Below are 18,523 nucleotides of genomic sequence, written 5' to 3'. Positions count from 1 at the left end.
CTTGTCAATTGGTTATAGGGCCACTCTAGCCCAAAATGCGCTGCCACCAATAGAATTGGCCCAATAGAGAAACATTTTCATTTTATTTTTTTAAAATCAAATGTACAAAAAATTATAAATTAATTTTATGATTTAAAATTAACAAAATATAAAATTTCGTGTTATGATTTAAACCCAAAGGAATTTCTTATAAATTCCACATTTTAATTAATTTATTTATTTAAAATAAAAAAATAAGTTTATTATAGTGAAAGATGAGGTCATAATTCTTACATTTACTAATTATGATTATAATTTTTATAATTATTCAGGCGTAAAATCACTAATTCGGAGCATGATTGGACAAAAGGCATGCGAGGCCATGAAAGGCTATGTATCGTCATAGCAGCATAACAGAACGTAACGGAGGGCCACTTCTCTCTTTATTTCTGGTCACCTCAACTGCTACACGTATATGCCGTAAGCAGCAATAATAACATAAGCGAGTCCACACGCAACCATCTCTTTCTCTCTCTCTCTCTCTCTCCAAATTCTCATAATACAAATACATCATCTTCTCTCTTCCTGCCTTTCTCTCTCTTCTCTGTAACCCAGAGAAATACCCTTCGCGTTATTCAAAGCCGCGTTTCTCTGCTTCCTGTAAGTACCCATACTCTTTCTTAGATTATATATATGGTTATTTTTTTGTAATTTCTGCGTCCAAGCCTTTTCTGTTGGATTCATCGGTCTCCAGGATGATCTAGAGGTACAAGTTCCTATTTTTCTTTCCTTTTTTTAATTACTAATTAAGGAGATGTTGATCTTACGCTTTTGGGTTTGTGATTTGTGATTCTAAGATATGCTTGTCTTGCTTGATTATATGCATCTTTGGCTCCTCAGAAACCGGAGGAATCGAGAAATGGAAAATTTTGTTGTTTACTTTCCTTTTCTGTGCATTTCTTGTGAAATAAACTCTTATTTCTCCATATTAACGCCCAAGTTTCCTTCGAGATGAATCATATTTCTTTCTTGGGTATTTCATAGTGGAGAATTTATGCCTTAGTTGGGTCCTTTTTATTTTTTCTTTCCGTATATCTATTACTTTAAATATTATTTGGCAATTTTGGATGAATTCTAGTAATGTTAGGGCTGCCATGGAAGGGGTTAATGTTTGTCCAAACCTTGTTTATTGAACTACATAAAATTTTTAGCTCAATGAGCATATTTGTCTAATTACGTTTCATCTTCTTGAATTTTATTGTTTTCAGCGAAGAAGGCTATTGCTCTTTTGCGCGTGTCCCGTACTCTTCTCCAATCCTCCACAGATACCATAGTATATCTAACTTTGAAAGTAGATTTTTTAAAAAATAAAAATAAAAATTTTACCTTGTAAATATAGTCAATGGAGGTCAAGCTATGGAACGACAAGCGCGAGAGAGAAATGTACGACAACTTTGCTGAGCTCTATGCCATAATCAAAGCCACAGAGAAGCTTGAAAAGGCTTATATTCGTGATATCATCTCCTCATCCGAGTATGAAACCGAATGCCAGAAACTTATTGCCCATTTCAAAACACTAGCTTCCACTCTAAAAGACATAGTTCCTAGCATTGAGCGTTTTGCAGACACATACAAGATGGATTGTCCTGCCGCCATAAACCGATTAGTGACCTCTGGTGTGCCTGCCACGGTGGAACACAGGGCTGCTGCAGCTGCATCAGCAACTACCTCGGCTGCCACTGTGGCAGAGTGTGTCCAGAACTTCATTACAGCTATGGATTCCTTGAAGTTGAATATGGTGGCAGTGGATCAGGTGCACCCATTGCTCTCAGACCTCTCAGCTTCACTTAATAAGTTGAGCATTTTGCCACCAGACTTCGAGGGGAAGACAAAGATGAAAGAGTGGATATCTAGGCTCTCAAAGATGGGGGCAGCAGACGAGTTGACAGAGCAGCAGGCTCGGCAACTGCACTTTGATCTCGAGTCCTCGTATAATTCTTTTATGGCGGCTTTGCCCAGTGCTGGCACATGAATGATTTTGGTGGGCTTGTAAATAAATGGCAAAGTCATTTGGTTTGGATTATTCACTAGTCTTGCTTGTTGCCGCGACTTAATAGAATTTCAGTGATGAGTTGGAAGAAATACTAATTTTGTAACAGCTTCTATACATTTTGGGATGGCTGAACCATTGAATTAAGTTTATTTCTTGTGAAATGTTGGTGTAAATTGTTTGTACTTCAATTTAGTATCTTTAATATTCATTCTTCTTTTTATTTTTTTTTTATTTTTGTAATTTTGTTTTAAACTGAAGTGGTCTGTTCATTCATACCATTTAGTTGTTGGTCTGAAAATTTTCCATTATCTACCTGTGATATAAATGGTGTTTTGTCATATGCTTGAATCCCGTATTAGCTTTGTTCTAAAAGCAGTCATGATGTGTTTATGGATCTTTACCGTTAAGGGCTGTAATTAGTCACCATTATTTGTATTTAACAAAACTAGGATGCATTATTTTAAGCATTTATCTCATAACAGCAGCTGAGTTATTCAGACTTCGTGAACCTGAAATGGCCTAGTTGCTATTCACCTTGTATTTTATTTTATTAATATTGATGAACCTGCAGTAGATAATTTGATGGTAATGCCCTTGAAATGGCGGCATGGCTGTTTAGCCTATTTTGGTTATTGATACAGCATTTTGAGCAAGTGTGAAATTCTGGTAGGGGGAGGAAATTTTCTGCCATTAGGTTTCTTTAGTTATATTTAGATCCTGTTTGGCTATCTCTCTAGCTTTTTTAGAGAGAAATTTCTCTCATTCTGGAGTTTCCTTGTTCTGCTTCTCTTAGTTCAAGCCGAGCTCTTCCTCTTGGTGGCCTCTGGCAGTGGAGGGCTTTTGGTTTTTTCTTCTGTTGTTGATGCTTCTGTTGCCGCCTGTTTTGGCCCTTGCTCTCCCTCTTCATCCAGGCTGGCTTGGATCTTTGTTTCTCATGTTTCTTTTGCTCACAGATCTTGTTCTTCGTAGTGAGAGAATTCATTGATCTGTTTAAGAGCATTCCATATGTTGTCTGATGGTACTCTAGGCTTAGATATGCTGCTCAAAGGGATGGGTTATCTGCATGGTTCTGATGGCAGCATCTCCAAAATTTAAAGCCTTTTTCATGTGTTTTAAGGGTGATACGAGATTGAAAGGCCAGTGAGCTTTGCTCCATCACCCTTGCGAAGCCTGGTCAATCATCAGTTGAAGCCTGGAGCTCCAATAGCCAGTTGTTCAAAGCGGTTCTTAGGTTGATGACCCATGTGAAGCTTTACTTGTGATGGAAACCAATCACCTGGTGGTTATCTTTTTCAGAGTGTAGATGGATGAAATAGTCAGGGGAAGCTGGTTGGTACAGTGATCTGAGGCTCTTTCTTCCTTTGCCCTTGTTGATGCCTGAATTTTCCAAATTCTGAACATTGAAATGTAGTAATCTATAGAAAAATATATTTGAAAAGAAAAAAGTTATAGTTTAAGTAATGTCAATAAGCTCGAATAGTTTCCTTCCACGGCGTTTCATGGGGATTTGCTGCAGAATTTGTCACATCCATGATTGCAGTTTCTACTTATTCTGAAGAATTTTCATTTTTCCTGAACTACCTTTTTCTATGTATAATCAAAATGCAAGTTCTGAGACATTGAAGTCACCACTTAGTAAACGAAACATAAAATTTCTAAAGTTGCTTTACAATCTAAGATCTTCAACAAGGTGAAATTAGATGCATGTTGCCAAAGTTTATGAACGAGAGTCAAAATTGTTGGTATGAGAGGCAATAAGAGAATAACAAGAAGGATAATGAAGCCATAAATGGCAATGCACGTCCACTTCCTAGAGCTTTTCTGATATTCCCTGGCATCCTGAAGCTGCTCAGTTCCTCGTCGCACGAACGAGCTAGCATGAGCCACATGACTCTCGATGTCATTGAGTTGGTGACCCTGTGCTTCTACAAGAGCAGCCATATCCAAGAATACTTGGTGGAGCTTGATCAAGTTCTCTATCCTTCACTGCATCATGTCTTTCTTGAATTTCTGATATTGTATCAAGAATCTGGCCTCTCCCCTGATCCTGGATTGCTTTCTGCAGGAAACTTTCACCTTCTCCACTTGATATCAAGTTCTCAATTGTTTCTTCTCTTGCCTTCTCTCCGGTGATCGTAAAGTACCTGCGTCTACAGTTTCTTTATATTCAGCGCTCATCTAGGCTCTGAAATTCTGGAAGCTGTCCATAAGGTCCTTGAGCTTCTTCCCTAAACCGCTGACAACTGAGGTTCTGGTTCGATCAGCTGAGGACCCTGGACCGCACCCTGGAACGCTCCTCGCAGCAGCATTGGAACGTTCTAAAGCTTCGAGTTTTCCCTTGATGAGTTTGACACGTTTCAGGACTTGTTACACATCGGAGTCCATTCTGGAACGAAGGTTTTTCATGGTCTTGGCATTATGCACAGTCTTGCTTTCTTCATTAGCATCTTGCAAACTCTTGTGCAGCTTTTCAACACCTCTCATGTCTTCCTTTACATTCTCAACATCATCAGAGAATTTATCCAGACTCGTCACATCATCAAGCTGTGTTTGCTGCTTTTGATCAGTGTATTTCTTGAACGAACTTGAGAACAGATCATTCATTTTAGCAGAACTTAAGTATCACTATTCTTCTTCTGCAAAGGTGCTCGTTTAATGTTGGACGAACGCAGTGAAAGATATTAATTAATGCTACTATAAGAATAATGTTTAATCTAGTTCATTTCTGTGCTAACACTTTACTCATCATCTTCCTCTTCATTACTTGCTGCCTAATGAGGAGGAAGAGAGTGGCGATAGTAGCAAAACTGTCACCCGGAAACTGAAGGTAATATTAATAAGTTTGTTTTTGATTTTGGGTTTAGAAGGTATTAGAGGCTTGAGATTAGTGTAAGATGAGGACCAACCAAGCTTACCTGAAAGCTGGTTTCGAAGATTAGCCAAAGGTTGTCAAAGTTTGTAATAGGTGGTTCACAATTTTTCATTGGAATCCATGACTTATATGGTTTGATTGATTTGGTCCTCTTTGCTTTTCTCCACAAAGAGTTATCGCTAGTTTTTTCCATGATTAATGTATTCGCTCTACAAAGACTTAACATAATGCTTGAAGCTATCAAAAGAAATTCAAGCCACATTTATTGTCATTTAAATATAATAATTAACTTAAATTCATAATAATAAATTATCATTAATTAAAACTAATAAATTTAGCATAAAAATAATAATCATAATTAAAGACATTTCAAAATATTAAGTTACAATGCTAATGAGATGGTATCACATGTAATTGTTTGAGAAAAAAAGAATATCGGCTTGATATATATATATATATTTATTGGAAAAGGGGTTCAAATTAAATTAGAAAATTTTGATACCCATACAAATCTGGTTTTGTTAATGTTCAAATAAATTAATATACAGGTTACGCATTTTCCTAAATACTAAATCCCCGAGAAGGTCCTATGGTATTGTCTTCTTACTCAAAATAATCATTCAAGGAATCTGAAAAGGCTCTGCCACGAGATAGGCAGCAAGTTCTTTGAGTTCTAATTTTGCCAACTCATTAATTACATCTTTCCAAACTCGCTCAAAGAACAGGGGGCGAATGTTTATTGGAAACAATGATGCATGAGAATCAAGCTCATACATGCAGGCTTCAAGGTTAAAGCAGAAGTTCCTGACACAATTCTGCTTATTTGCAAGTAATCAAAGAATTATAAAAGCTAGAATTACTGACAATTTCTCATTCAACCAAGTGAAGATAAAAAAAACTCGCACAGCCTTTTAGTTACATTACCGTTATCCTGGATTAGGATAGTGGTGAGCTCTTAAAAATGAAGTACATAGCTTCAACCTACTACCCACTTGATTAACTGATCGTCACCCCCTTCTCTAAACTGAAACTACACTACACTAAACTAATCAGCATCTGCTTATATTACAGTAGACAACACTATGACTATGAATCAGCAAAATTATTGGTTTCTCAACCATGTTGTTACCCACTTCCGACTCTACCTTTATGTACAGAACAAACAGCACCATGCTGATGTGGTATGTACAAACAACTATCCCCAGAATTAGCTCCCAAATCCTCCCTGGATGTTTAATACAGCATTGCTTTACTTGAGGCATTTTCTATCCAGCTGCTGGAGACGATGCAGACACTTTCATAGAGAAAGCTGAAGGATGATCTTTTTGGGATTCTTGATGAATAGTGCCAAGCGAGATGCCATTGCTGATATTTTCACCCATTCCATGTCCTGCCAGTAGTTGATTACCTGCTGAAATATTGTCACCATCAGAGCTCAACATCTGCTGCCTGGCATCTTGAAGCATCTTCATCATGCTTCCACAATCTGAACCAGGTGACAACTCTTCCTCTCGCTCTGGCTGGATATTCAGGTCTATTTGGCCTTTAAAAGGTGAAGTGGAAGATTTGCTTCTGTTAGGATCATCATCAGATCCTTCACTGACCACCTTTTTCTTGTTTGGGCTGCTACTCCCAGTGTTTGTAGATGGTGAGGGGTCATCATCCAGCAACTTCTCAGGCAAAGTTTCCTGCTGCTTTTTCCTTGTGGTTTCTGCTTCTTTCTCTGATTGCTTCTTCTCACGCTTCATCATTAACGTTTTGAAACGACGCTTTACCGTTTGGCACACATTGCATGTGCATGTCTGCTTGTGTTTGGGGCCTTTTCCACTTGGAGGCTGAATGCACACAATGCAGGAGCAGCCAGGTCTATGCCTGGGATGCTTTGTGGTTGCCTGAGATGAAGTTGGAAGTGCCTCGTTCTCTCCTAAAATAGCCAAGTTTGCCAGTGTGTCAAGCCCTTCCAATGCTTCGTTTTCTGCATCCTGTTTAGCAGCTTTCATTTTCTTGGATGCAGCTACTAGTTTTCAACCGTGATTCCAATGTGAATTGAGCAGTTGAGGTAGGAAACACAAGTATCACCATTTGGAACAACAGGTATCATGTTAATATCATCAGTGTATTGCATACAGCAAGAATAGTAGAAGTGTAGAATATAATTGAGGTACTTAAAGTACCAAACTCGATAAATTTGTTCTATGAAAAAATTGCAAATATTTCCAAGTAATTTATACCTAAATTACAAGATGGTAGCAGATCTTCAAGCTGTTCAGCCGTCAGTTCTTGAGCTGCTGAACACAATGATCTAGCAACCAAGATATACAAACACGTCAATACAATAATCAGAGACTGCAATTCATAAGCATTCAGTTAATGTCAAATTTTTACGGAGTTGTTTGTCTTAGAGAGAAGAAAGAACACTCACTTAGTCTATTATTTTACTATGCGGGACAGAGAACACATTTCAAGATAACAAGTAAGAACCTATACAGTATTTGTCCCTCAAATGCATGTTAATCTTATCAAGGGATGAAAAATGATATAGTCTTTCACCATGCATCACTTAAATTGAGAGCTCCCAGTTTATTCCAACAGTCCCCCAAAGCATAGAATAACGAATACACAGAAAGAAATTTGTATCTGAAAAAAAAATACATGAAGCATTTTATACCTTTCTAGATCCCAAGAGTTGGAAGAACACGTCCATTTGGAAGGAAGAAGAGCATTGGCAGGCAATTTGCGCCATTTAAAACAATCTTCACATTGAACCCATTGAATTTTTTGGCTGACCAAAAAGACAGAATTATTAGCATTTTCTTGACTCAAATTGACAGAAAGAAAAAGGTTCCTGCTAGAAAAAAATTTTAAATAACAATAATAATAGAAGAAACCAGTATTCAATTAATTTCATAATTAATAGCAGACGGTGTACTACATGACATGCATACCCACAGAAAAAACAGAAATGGGGTGGGAGAGAGAGGAGAAAAGATGAAGCAGCCAACAGGAAAAGGATTATAATACTAAACATCATTGCTTAATAAAGAACCAAATCTCACATATGGGAGCATCAAAAGATTTACTATTCACATGGGAATTGATCTCAAACAAAGTTGAATAGCAAAAAGGTTCATATAGCCAACTCCAATTAGTTTGGGATTGAAGCTTAATTATTATTGTTGCTGTTGCATGTGACATGTCAACAACTGGAAGACAAACCACAATTATCAATCATTTTAAATTCAACCATGCTAATTGCTAAAGCAGTAAGCTCTACAAAGATAAAAGTTAATATGTTATCCCAGCACCCCAAACCATTAAGATTAGAGTCATCACCAAGTTAAATGTTAACGGTTCCCTTCTATGTCTAGAGAATAGACTCCTCTATGTCTAGAGAATGTGGATATACTTTCTTCATGAGATCAACAATCCAAATCAAGCTGAAGTGCTCAAGTAACTTACCCCAAATTATCAGTTGCAAAAATTGTCGCCTTACCAAGTATTGGAGCATCCTGCCATAGCACATGCAAGTATTGAAACATCACAAGCTGGAACATGCCAAAGATGCATAAGCATAAACTCTAAATCAAAACATGATAAACTTTTAGTAATAATTAAATAACAGCATATTTTCCTTAATCCAAAGGACTGAAGATAATAAGTGCAATAAAACCATATGCACATCTTCACAAGACTTGAGAATTCTTCCAAGAGGGAGTTGTCTTTCCTTCGACATTTTTTTAGCCCAAAATTCAATATGACAAAATAGGAAATATTACTGTGCATTGCAATTTATCTCACTCAACTAATCCTATCAGGCAGTCTTACTATACCACCAGATAATTAGGCTCTCTACAGTAGCTATCATACAAAACCAGCATTGCAATATGCAATAAACATATTTGGAGCTGCAAAGGACAAATAAATAAACAACCGACAGTCAATGACATGAAACATGAAATCTAATCCAGTTTTCTGCTGGCCATAACAAACGCAAGCTGAAAGGTGATTGAATAAGAGAATAATGATAACTGACACATCATCCCTAGTATGGAATTAATCAAACCTCATATTCCTCAAACTCAAATCCCTCAATCATGACAACACTAGGAACATGATCAGGAGGAGGGCGGAGCAGTCGTTGTGCTTCTTCCCATGTTAGCTTCAGTTCTATCATGTCTTCATTTTCAATTCTCAGGCGCTTACTCTTTGAACCCAATGTGCTGCTCTTCCTCTTCTTGATTGAAGATTTTGCTTCAAGAACTTCTTTTGCTATGTATCCTGACTTGTCAACTTTAGACCAAGGACTAGGATCAACCAATTCAACCTGTTTGATTCATAGAACATCATAGTTATCCCAACTTATCTTTCAAACAATAGGTTATTAATGCAACTTCACTATAAGTCTTTATAATACTCACATCTCCATTTGTAGAAACGCCATTACCAGCCTTACTTGTATCATTATCCTGTAAATAGAGACATGCAGTGATAATGCTGAACCAATAATTAAATCTAAAAGCACAAATGTTATGCATGGATTGAAATTAGGAAGACTGCAAAAGAAAAGTCCAGGGATTTCCAATTTTCCCTGTTCCAGCACATAATGAAAGTCCAAAATGTTGCTTGGAAATTTAACAGAGCCATACCAAATCAGATGATGGAGCAGTAGAAGCCTTTCTAAATCCCATAACCAATTTTCCTTCTGGCTCTAATCGACTAAATGTCACTGGGGAAACAAATTCAAATTTCAGTCCAAACACCAATGAACTCTGAAAGCATGAAGCAATAATTCATATGAAGTTCACACGTCAGAATGAAATTAGGAAAAAGAAAAACACCAATTAACAGCCAACACAATTTACCAGATGTAAGATCCATGTTGACCAATAGAAGAAATAAAAAAAAGAGATCAGAAATCTAAATGGCCTCAAAATAAGGAAAATGACACGAGGCAAACACAGTATAATCATCTCAAAAAATGAAAATCAGAAACTTCACTTGTTCTCTCCACTCAATTTGATAGTTACCTATATCACCTGCTTGCAATCGCATGTTCTGTATGCAAGGAGTTACCCCCTCCAGGACATACATTCTGCTATTATTATTAGGCCAGAAGCGGAACTGAAATACCCATTCTTTCCCTTTAGAATCCTGGACCTTAAGAGGTAACCCTTCAGGATGTGAGATTGGTGGAAAATAGGCCTGTCATAAAGTGGGGGAATATAAGTATTAAAGAACACTATCAAAAAAGAAAATTGTAGAAGCTGCAATGACAGAGGAATATTTTCGTACTACATGAAATTACATAATCAGTCTCCTACCTATCCCATAGACATGACAGCATATAAAGTTGCACAAGAGTCAAATGGAACTTACACCAAACACAAGCTGCATATGCAAAGACTTTAACAAGACAGTTTTATCAACTTTCTACATGGAATATTCACAGAAGTACAACCAGGAAGCTAACAAAAATCAGTACTGGTGTGACTCATGATTATTTGCATAATCATCTAAAGTTAGCATTAACCTTTCTTTCTACTTATTCAAGCCTACACCTCTTAAACAGTACGTTTAAAATGCAATATCAACTGACAGTTCCTGGGACAGACTCTTTAACAGAATGTGTGCCTGCAAGATCATTTGGCAACTTATTGGCCAAAAATACTTGCTCAATTCACAGGCTAGAAAACAGAGATCATTCAGCAACTTATTGGCTGCAATATGCATCTGATCAATGTTCTCTAATATACAATGGTTTAGAATACAAAGCTAATAAAATAATAGTAAGCTACGAAGCATTAGGACTAACCTCTGCGCATTTTTTCGGCAGAACCAAACGCCCAATTCGCCCAGCATCACTAGCACTCAACATTTTCTCAAACAAAGGGGTGATTACAGAATTTGAACTTTAATATGGTTAAGGTTTTAGATCCCATAACTGCAAAGAAAAAGCCTGGCATAAAAAAATTAAAAAAGACCAGAAATTAGCCAAACCCTTTGAGTCACCCATCTTCCTAAATTGCAAATGAATAAATCATTAGTCCCTTGATCATTTGGCCCCTGACTTTTTCATGTTAAAATTTAACACCAAAGTTTTATAAAAGCGCAACTATTTAAACCCTTCGAACTCTATAAAAGTGTAATAAAAAGTTATAGCGCATACTAGTCATGTCAATTTGAACTCTATAAAAGTGCAATAAAAAGTCAGAGCGCATACTAGTCACATCCGCTTGTAGAGTTTACGCTTCTATAAAGTTTAGATATTAAATATTAAACAAGTTAAAGGTAAGGGTTCCAAGCCACTTACCAGGTAAAATTCAAGGTCCAAAATATGTATTTGGACCCTTTTTTTTTTTGAGAAGATGAATAAGAGTAAGCGATCACAATTCATAAAAGCAAATTGCTTCAAATTTACAGTTACTGAATCAAGGATACTTTCCAGAGATCTGCTGTAGCTCTTCATCAGTAAACCTAGGCCAATACCGAGGAAGTAACTGGCTTCTCCCACGGGCATCTGCTCGAGGCCTTCCAATGCGAATCTGGGTATCAGGTGATGAGTCAACTCCATTATGCAAATTACCATGAAATTGCTTTGCAAGCAAAGGTGGAGCAGTTTGCCGTAAAGGAGTTCCCAAGCCTCCAATTTGACCATTAGATTCATTCAGCGACGCAAAAGATATAGCCATCCCAAGCTGTGGTGTAGAAGGATCCTCCTTTAAAACAGGGTGCTGTGATATACCTAAGCACACACCAGGTTTCTCCTCACTGCTGGTTCCTGCAGTAAAAGGTTCACATCATGTTTAGCAGCCAGTCAACCAACCTATCTGTTGTTTTCTGACGCATATTTTGTTTGGCAACAAGCAAATGCCAAATGATCAGACACTTCTTTCCTTGAAGTATTAAAAGGATGTGTGTAAAGGATCGTTTTTAACCTGCATTTCCGTTTTCAAGAATATCTCTTGTGCCAAGTTTCAAGCTCCCATTTACTAATCTGTCAGGAAAATCCTCTACTCTCCCTTTTTCTAGAGAAGGGGCAGAAGATCTTTCACTAGGATTGAGTCGGTCAATTTCATATAGATTCCTTGGATGCAATTCAGAATGAGGAATAGAGGAATTGAACAAACTGGGTGCTTGCCTCCATGGTACAGGACCTGATCCAGCTAATTGACTCCAACTTTTGACAGAAAGGTCTTTAAACCTCTCAGACAAGGGAGTATTATAAAAAAAAGAAGGTGGCCATGCGCTATTTGATGTCTGACAAGTAGAGTACAGAACAGAGTTAATCTATTAAACCATTTACAATGCATAATTAATGAACTTCACTCAGAAGATTGTGTAATAACAAACTCTTTATCATGCCACAACTTTGGAGGGAAAAAAGAAACAAAAAAAGATATGCCCAGAATATTATGAAGGATGTCAAAAAACAGAGAGAAAGAGAGAGAGAACTAGTAGGAAAATAATAAAAGAACTATAAAGATTCAAAGATGAAAATAAGGACAAACAGCATTGCGTGACCAACGAGGTGCAAACAAGTAACAATGAGAGGATATGATGGCTGATATTACTATTAAGGCAAGAAGATCATACCAAAAAAAAAAACATGATATCATTTACCCAGAAGCATCATGCAAAACTTTGTATGATGAATGAGTGGCCAAAGATCAACCTCAAATACAGAATAACAAATAGCTTTTTCCATCAAGGCCCACTAATCAGAATTCATTAATATGGTTAGTGGTCAGGATAAAGAGAAATTCCAGCATCAGTTTCTTTGTCAGCTGAGTAACAACAAACTCAACTCTCCCCTTTAAAATTTTTATGCAAGGCAATCATATTTCCATGTGATACTGATTACTCACTTCAATAACCATGATAATTAACAGAGTACTAATTCAGTATTCATGCAGACAGAGCAATAAATACCACAAGCTTCCTATCAGCACTCTATAAGCATATCAACAAGAACAAATGAAGACAGAATATCCAACTAATGGAATAATAATTAACCCATGCATTCAGAGAAAATAATTAATAATCATTAAGAATGCAGAATAGTTATGGTTTTCAAATAAATATTAGAATGACTAGTTACCAAAACAATATTTTTCCTTGCACACGTCATGCACTCAATCCCTCCAGCATCCAATAGTGTAAAAGCATGAATTGAAACAATACATCCACAATGAACCCGCTGCAGTTAGAAATTAACCATGAGATGATTAATAGCCAAAACAGAATAAATTTGGCAAATGTCAATTACATATCTGATATTAAACTTAAGAATAGAAAACATATAAATCAACAAGTAAAATTGTTTGCTCACCTTTCCACATGAGTCGCAACATCTCCAACCAGTGGCACTCAAGTGGAAAGTCTCACAGAATCTCCCCTCCTCATAAGCAGAACTAAATCACAAATAGCCAGAATTAATTGTCAACTGAAAGAAAGATAAAGACATCAAAATCTCGTAATATACAAACAATGGAAAAACTGAAAAACAACTAATAAATAAGACAAAACAAGAATATGTTTCAAATCCAAATAACCTAAGAAATACATTTCTTTAACAAAATTTTAAGAGAGAGAGAGAGAGAGAGAGAGATCCACCATCACAGAAAAAACCACCACTATCACATCATCACAACCTAGCTGAGCTTTAAACCTTCTAGAGAGGTTTTCCCTAATAAACTTACACTATGCCAATTATAGACCTGTCCAAGCCAAACCATTCCTTAGCATTAAGTTAAAGCCAGAAAGTTACACAACTATATGAAAGCTGCACTCTTGTTTAACTTAGTAGGTGAACAAATTCAAATAGATATTTAAGAAGGGTAGAAGTTCAAATGCAGCTCCCATTGTAGCAGATGCCTGGCATGATCACTAATGGTACTGGCACCCATTTCAGTCCCTTCACTAATGGCATCGCAAATTTGTCTCACTAACAGAACCACATCAACATTCATTTAGAGCAAAATTATTAATTGAAACTACAGTAATTAATCTTCAAGGTACTAACATGTAGGCTAATGTTCATCAAAATAAATGATTATTAAGGAAAAACTGCAGTTATCAAATATAATTTTTAGGTACAGATGGATAACTACAAACATAAATACATATTCCATAATAGTAAACATTCCAAATTTGAAATGATTATGCAAATACTACGAAAAAAGTAGGGCGGGAAATCCGAAACATAAGCATCTTTCAATTGTCATTGTCTAATAAAACCAATAACGCAAAATTTTTTACAGAAAAGAAAAAAAAAGAATCCAGCCTTTTTCCTTTGCTATTTCATATAACACTCCATGAGAGAAATAAGGAGTCTCCGGACAGAGCTGAAGCCAGAGGCCGATTTCCCAAATTACCCTCCCAATAAACCCCGATTTCAAGCTCCAAACCCATATCAGCAAGCTAAAAATAGCAAATAACCAAAAAAAATCACAGCAATATCCCTAACAAAGTAGTGTACTCTTACATTCACACTCAACCCAACCATCCCAGCAAACTCCCAAACCTCGAAATTAGTACCCAATTAATGCAAATAACTGAATTCAAATAAACCCCTTTAAACCCCAAAAGAAAAAAAAATCAGTGGAGAAGAAAACTCACGCGCATCGATCACAAAGCTCCGCAAATTCTCCGGAGCGCAACCGCCAACCTTTCCTGGATTTGAAGTCCACACAATCCGAATTGAAGCATTTCTTCGACGTGGAAGAAGATGAAGTGGAAGGAGCAGCAGACATCGAAACTTCGTTTTTCAAGCACAAAAATAAAGGAGATGAAAGGGGGGAAAGAAAAAAGCAAAAAGCTAACGCATAACCCCAAAAAATTAAAAAAAAAAAAATCGTTTCTCCGACTTATATTTTGAAGGAAAGCAGAAAAGGAGGTTATAGCCTGATCTGCGCAATCATGGCGTTAGAAAGAGCAAAAACGAGCGAGCGAAGAGAGGGTTTTTGAATGGAGATAATAGGAAAGCGAGCGAGAGAGCGAAAAAAATATTCAAGGTGACCGAGTGTGTACAGTGCAGATGCGCGTGTGAAAAAAATATACAAGGCTTTATAAACACGTCGAGTCGTATCTTCACTTTCGGCGCTGTCGTTTTGTAACTCTTGCTTGTCGTTGTTGGTCAATTTGGATACAAAATCTCAAAACTGTTTGAGACTTGCCCTGTGTGGTTGAATTTTATTTTATAAAATTATGTGGAATTAAATTTAATTTAAAATGTAAAATTTAATTAAATTTTATATGATTTATCTTTTTATTTTTTAAATTATTTTTAAAAGTAAAATAAAAATATTATACTTTATTAAAAAATTTTATATTTAATAAATTTATAATAACTAATAAAATATAAATTTATTAAAAATATATTTTTTGAGACTTGCCCTGTGTGGTTGAATTTTATTTTATAAAATTATGTGGAATTAAATTTAATTTAAAATGTAAAATTTAATTAAATTTTATATGATTTATCTTTTTATTTTTTAAATTATTTTTAAAAGTAAAATAAAAATATTATACTTTATTAAAAAATTTTATATTTAATAAATTTATAATAACTAATAAAATATAAATTTATTAAAAATATATTAAAAAATATAGATTTATTTAAAATATATTAATAAATTTAAAATAAATTTATTTAAAATATATTAATAAATTTAAAATAAATTTTAATAATTTGAAGATTTACATAATAAAATAAACAGTTTTAGTAAAATGAAAAATCAGATATTTGGTTGCCGTTACATTTATTTGATAAAGAATAGGAGAGAAAAACATGCAATCCGCCACGTTTTGTTCATAAGTGGACTTATGCACATGCATGTACGGATGGGGGGTGGGCCCGCCCACACGAGTCATGCAATGCAATCACGTAACCCATAAGTTATATATATATATATATATATATATATATATAATTTCAGTTCTAGAATTATTTTCATTTAATTAAAAATTGCAATTAAAATGTACTTTAATTAAAAGTTAAAAGTTTACAATTTTTTTAATTTAATTTAAATATAATAATATTTCCACCGTTCTAAAAAATCATTTTCTTTCATTTTTCATCCATTTAAAATTATAAGTTATATTTTTTTTTAGTTTGTAATTTATTTATTAATTTTATAATATAGTTATATTATATGTGCATTAAAAATAAAATTTATTTAATAATTAAGTAAGATTAGTTATTAATAAAATAATATAAAAATTACTACTTTTAACTATATATGTTGTGAGATCTTGAATTTTAAAAACATTTTATAATATATTTATATTATTTAAAAATATATAATTAATATATATTAAATTTTTATTTATATTTAATTAATTGCAAGATCAAAATTAAGATTCTGAATTTAAAAAAAAGATTGTTCTGTTCTTAATTAAAATAAACGTAAATCGGCCTTAGCCGTAATCTTATTCAGCAGCTCAGTGGCTGTGGATGAATATTTGGCTACATTGCTGAACCTGCTGACCAGGTCAACGGTTGAAACTGTGATGAAGAAAAGATAACCAATTGGCTGAACCAGTTGACGAATCAACAGGATGAACCTTCGAACAGACAAACGAATATCAGAGCACACGTCGGATATCTGCAAGTCAATAAATCATCCGAAAGCTACCAATCCCTCGTCGTCTCGTTGGCTTAAATTATTGAATTAATTAGGAGAATTGACCGATTTAACTCTATTATTTATAAATTTTTATAATTATTGGTATCTGAAATTCAGAAAAAATAGAGTTTATAATAGTTGAGTAAACTTGTCATTTGTCGAAAGCTTCCCCCTTCCTCTTATTCCTTTTCTCTTGCTTATTAGTGATGTCTAACGGTTTTTCCACTACAGTGACGTCCATCCCTGTCAGACAGGTATGTACATGCAGAAGCGTCAGTTTTCTCACCTACGTCAGGCAGCCATTTAATTTTTTTTAGTGTGCATGCGAAAAAAGGCTGCGAAAAGATTGGACCGGTTTATTTATCATCATTTCTGGTCCCTGGACTCAAATGCGACTCGGCCCGCTGAGCATTTGGTGGCCCAAGTTTGGGCTGACGGGCAAGCCTGCCTAAGGTCGTTCTGAGTTCTGGGCCTAATCTATTCTTGCGAGCCCTGACTCGGCCTAGGGGAGGGTGAGAGGGCCAGCGGTTATCAATTGCCCCTTTACCTCCTCAGCAGTTATTGCATGAGTGATGAGGGGGTAAATACCGAGGACTCATTATGACCGCGTGGCCCGAGGATGGTTTCTCTCAAAACGTCTTTTCTACACTCTTCTGCTTCCTAAATTCAAATTCTCATAACCTTCACGGAACCCTCACTTTCCTTTTGCCTTCTGCGTGCTCCGTCCGTCCTATCTTTCTGCCCCAATCGCCTTTAAGGTACGCTTTTCATACTACCATGGATAGCCCTACGCTTCCTGATATTATGAATCTAGAGTCTGGTATTACCCCTCCACCCTGAAAAATTTCTTTTTTCTGGAGTACCCGGATACATCTCTCTTCCATATCCGGGCTCCCTATCGTAATGAGAAGATCGTTCTTCCCGATCCTCCTCCCTCTGGTCTAATCGACCCTCAGAAAAACCGAAATTTGGTTTTCTTTGTTAAACAGCTCGAGTACAGCTTGACTTTTCCATTCTCCCCCTTTTTTATTGAGGTCTTCCGGTATTTCGGAATAACTCCCCGGATGCTTGCTCCCAACTCCATTCTATTTATGTGCTCTTTTGAGTCTGTCAGTCTGAGCTAGGGGATCACGCCTACAACACGTTTGTTTGTCACATTTTTTCGGCTGGTTAGGGCGAGTTAGGGTTTTTACTATTTTGCCCCCCGAGGAGGGCTGTTCATTTTTTCGGGTCACAAGGACTCAATCAAGGGCTGGGTAGAGGGGTTCGCTGTGGTAGAGCTGAAAAAGGACTCTGGGTTGTCTTGGGAGGTGGACCTCCCTTGGGAGGATGTCCCTCTAGGCTGCAATGATCTGCCCCAGCTAAGCCTCTCTGAGCAGGTCGGCTATCTTCGACTGACTTCTGTTAAGCAGAAGTTTGATGTCGAGAAATGCATGTTTGTGTCCAGTCTCCAAGACTGCAGGGATGCGGGTATTTTTACTTTGTTTGATTGCTTTGTTTTTCCCTCCTTAGTTTTCTTTGAATGCCTTCCTAACCTATTTTGGTTTTCTGCAGCTTCCAAAATTCCCATGGACAAAATCAAGCCTCCCAAGAATTTTGCTCTGTCTCGGGAGAGCATGAGGGTGGCACTGGATGCCTTCCAGGCTGGGCAGTCAGTGGCCGATGCTACTCGGGAGGTGGCCCAGGTCATCTCCTCTAGGTCGGTGGACCGGATCGTTTCTCTTGTCCCGACCTTGTGGCCAAGCGCTACAGATCATCGCTCGGGGGCTTCAAAGACCTCGGGTCGTAGCCCATCTCATTTGTCTTCCAAGTCTTCCATGATTCCGAAGTCCAAGCCAACCTCGGTCCTGCCGTCACAGGAGTTGCTCGCCATCGAGGAGTCCCCCGAGGATACTTTGCCTGGAGGGGGTGAGGCTGGTTTTGTTGCTGAAGGCGTTCTTGAGGAGAGTATTGAGACCCTTCCGGCTGCTGAGGATGTTCCCGTGGGAAAGG

The 18,523-nt window shown here is 36.6% G+C and overlaps 2 protein-coding genes and 1 pseudogene across 7 annotated transcripts; 1 reads left to right on the top strand and 2 right to left on the bottom strand.

The window, feature by feature from the left end:
* Positions 1–480: 480 nt before the first annotated feature.
* LOC110605384 (vacuolar protein sorting-associated protein 28 homolog 2) lies at positions 481–2,252 on the top strand. Of its 2 annotated transcripts, none has more exons than XM_021743947.2 (2): positions 481–639; positions 1,248–2,252. In XM_021743947.2, the coding sequence occupies exon 2, from the start codon at positions 1,382–1,384 to the stop codon at positions 2,009–2,011; it is 630 nt and encodes a 209-aa protein (XP_021599639.1). In that variant the 5' UTR covers positions 481–639; positions 1,248–1,381; the 3' UTR covers positions 2,012–2,252. The 2 variants fall into 2 exon arrangements, with proteins under 2 accessions (XP_021599639.1, XP_021599638.1); XM_021743946.2 differs by having other exon boundaries at positions 492–745.
* A 522-nt stretch (positions 2,253–2,774) lies between these two features.
* On the bottom strand, positions 2,775–4,636 carry LOC110604877 (annotated as a pseudogene).
* Positions 4,637–5,745: 1,109 nt separating this feature from the next.
* On the bottom strand, positions 5,746–14,940 carry LOC110605127 (B3 domain-containing protein Os07g0563300). 5 transcript variants are annotated; one of them, XM_021743457.2, is made up of 14 exons: positions 14,523–14,940; positions 13,234–13,315; positions 13,003–13,101; positions 11,840–12,161; positions 11,343–11,682; positions 10,717–10,813; positions 9,932–10,106; positions 9,551–9,630; positions 9,323–9,370; positions 8,968–9,228; positions 8,364–8,449; positions 7,573–7,686; positions 7,136–7,206; positions 5,746–6,921 (listed from the first exon to the last, which is right to left on the bottom strand). In XM_021743457.2, the coding sequence occupies exons 1-14, from the start codon at positions 14,654–14,656 to the stop codon at positions 6,170–6,172; spliced, it is 2,661 nt and encodes an 886-aa protein (XP_021599149.1). In that variant the 5' UTR covers positions 14,657–14,940; the 3' UTR covers positions 5,746–6,169. The 5 variants fall into 5 exon arrangements, with proteins under 5 accessions (XP_021599149.1, XP_021599150.1, XP_021599152.1 ...); XM_021743458.2 differs by having other exon boundaries at positions 5,746–6,918; XM_021743460.2 differs by having other exon boundaries at positions 8,364–8,413.
* Between the last annotated feature and the right edge of the window lie 3,583 nt (positions 14,941–18,523).

Source organism: Manihot esculenta, chromosome 17, assembly GCF_001659605.2.
Source record: "Manihot esculenta cultivar AM560-2 chromosome 17, M.esculenta_v8, whole genome shotgun sequence".
In the NCBI taxonomy this organism is placed as follows: Eukaryota; Viridiplantae; Streptophyta; class Magnoliopsida; order Malpighiales; family Euphorbiaceae; genus Manihot; species Manihot esculenta.
The sequence above is the reverse complement of the archived record's forward strand: the minus strand, read 5'-3'. Positions and strand labels throughout refer to the sequence as shown.

Excerpts from the sequence above, each read along its gene's own strand:
- LOC110605127 (XM_021743457.2), bottom strand. The coding sequence starts at position 14,656 with ATGTCTGCTGCTCCTTCCACTTCATCTTCTTCCACGTCGAAGAAATGC. Across the intron at positions 13,316-14,522 it reads GAGCTTTGTGATCGATGCGC|TTCTGCTTATGAGGAGGGGA; the intron begins GTGAGTTTTCTT and ends TTTGTGATTTAG. Across the intron at positions 9,631-9,931 it reads ATTGCAAGCAGGTGATATAG|TGACATTTAGTCGATTAGAG; the intron begins GTAACTATCAAA and ends TTGTTTCCCCAG.
- LOC110605384 (XM_021743947.2), top strand. The coding sequence starts at position 1,382 with ATGGAGGTCAAGCTATGGAACGACAAGCGCGAGAGAGAAATGTACGAC.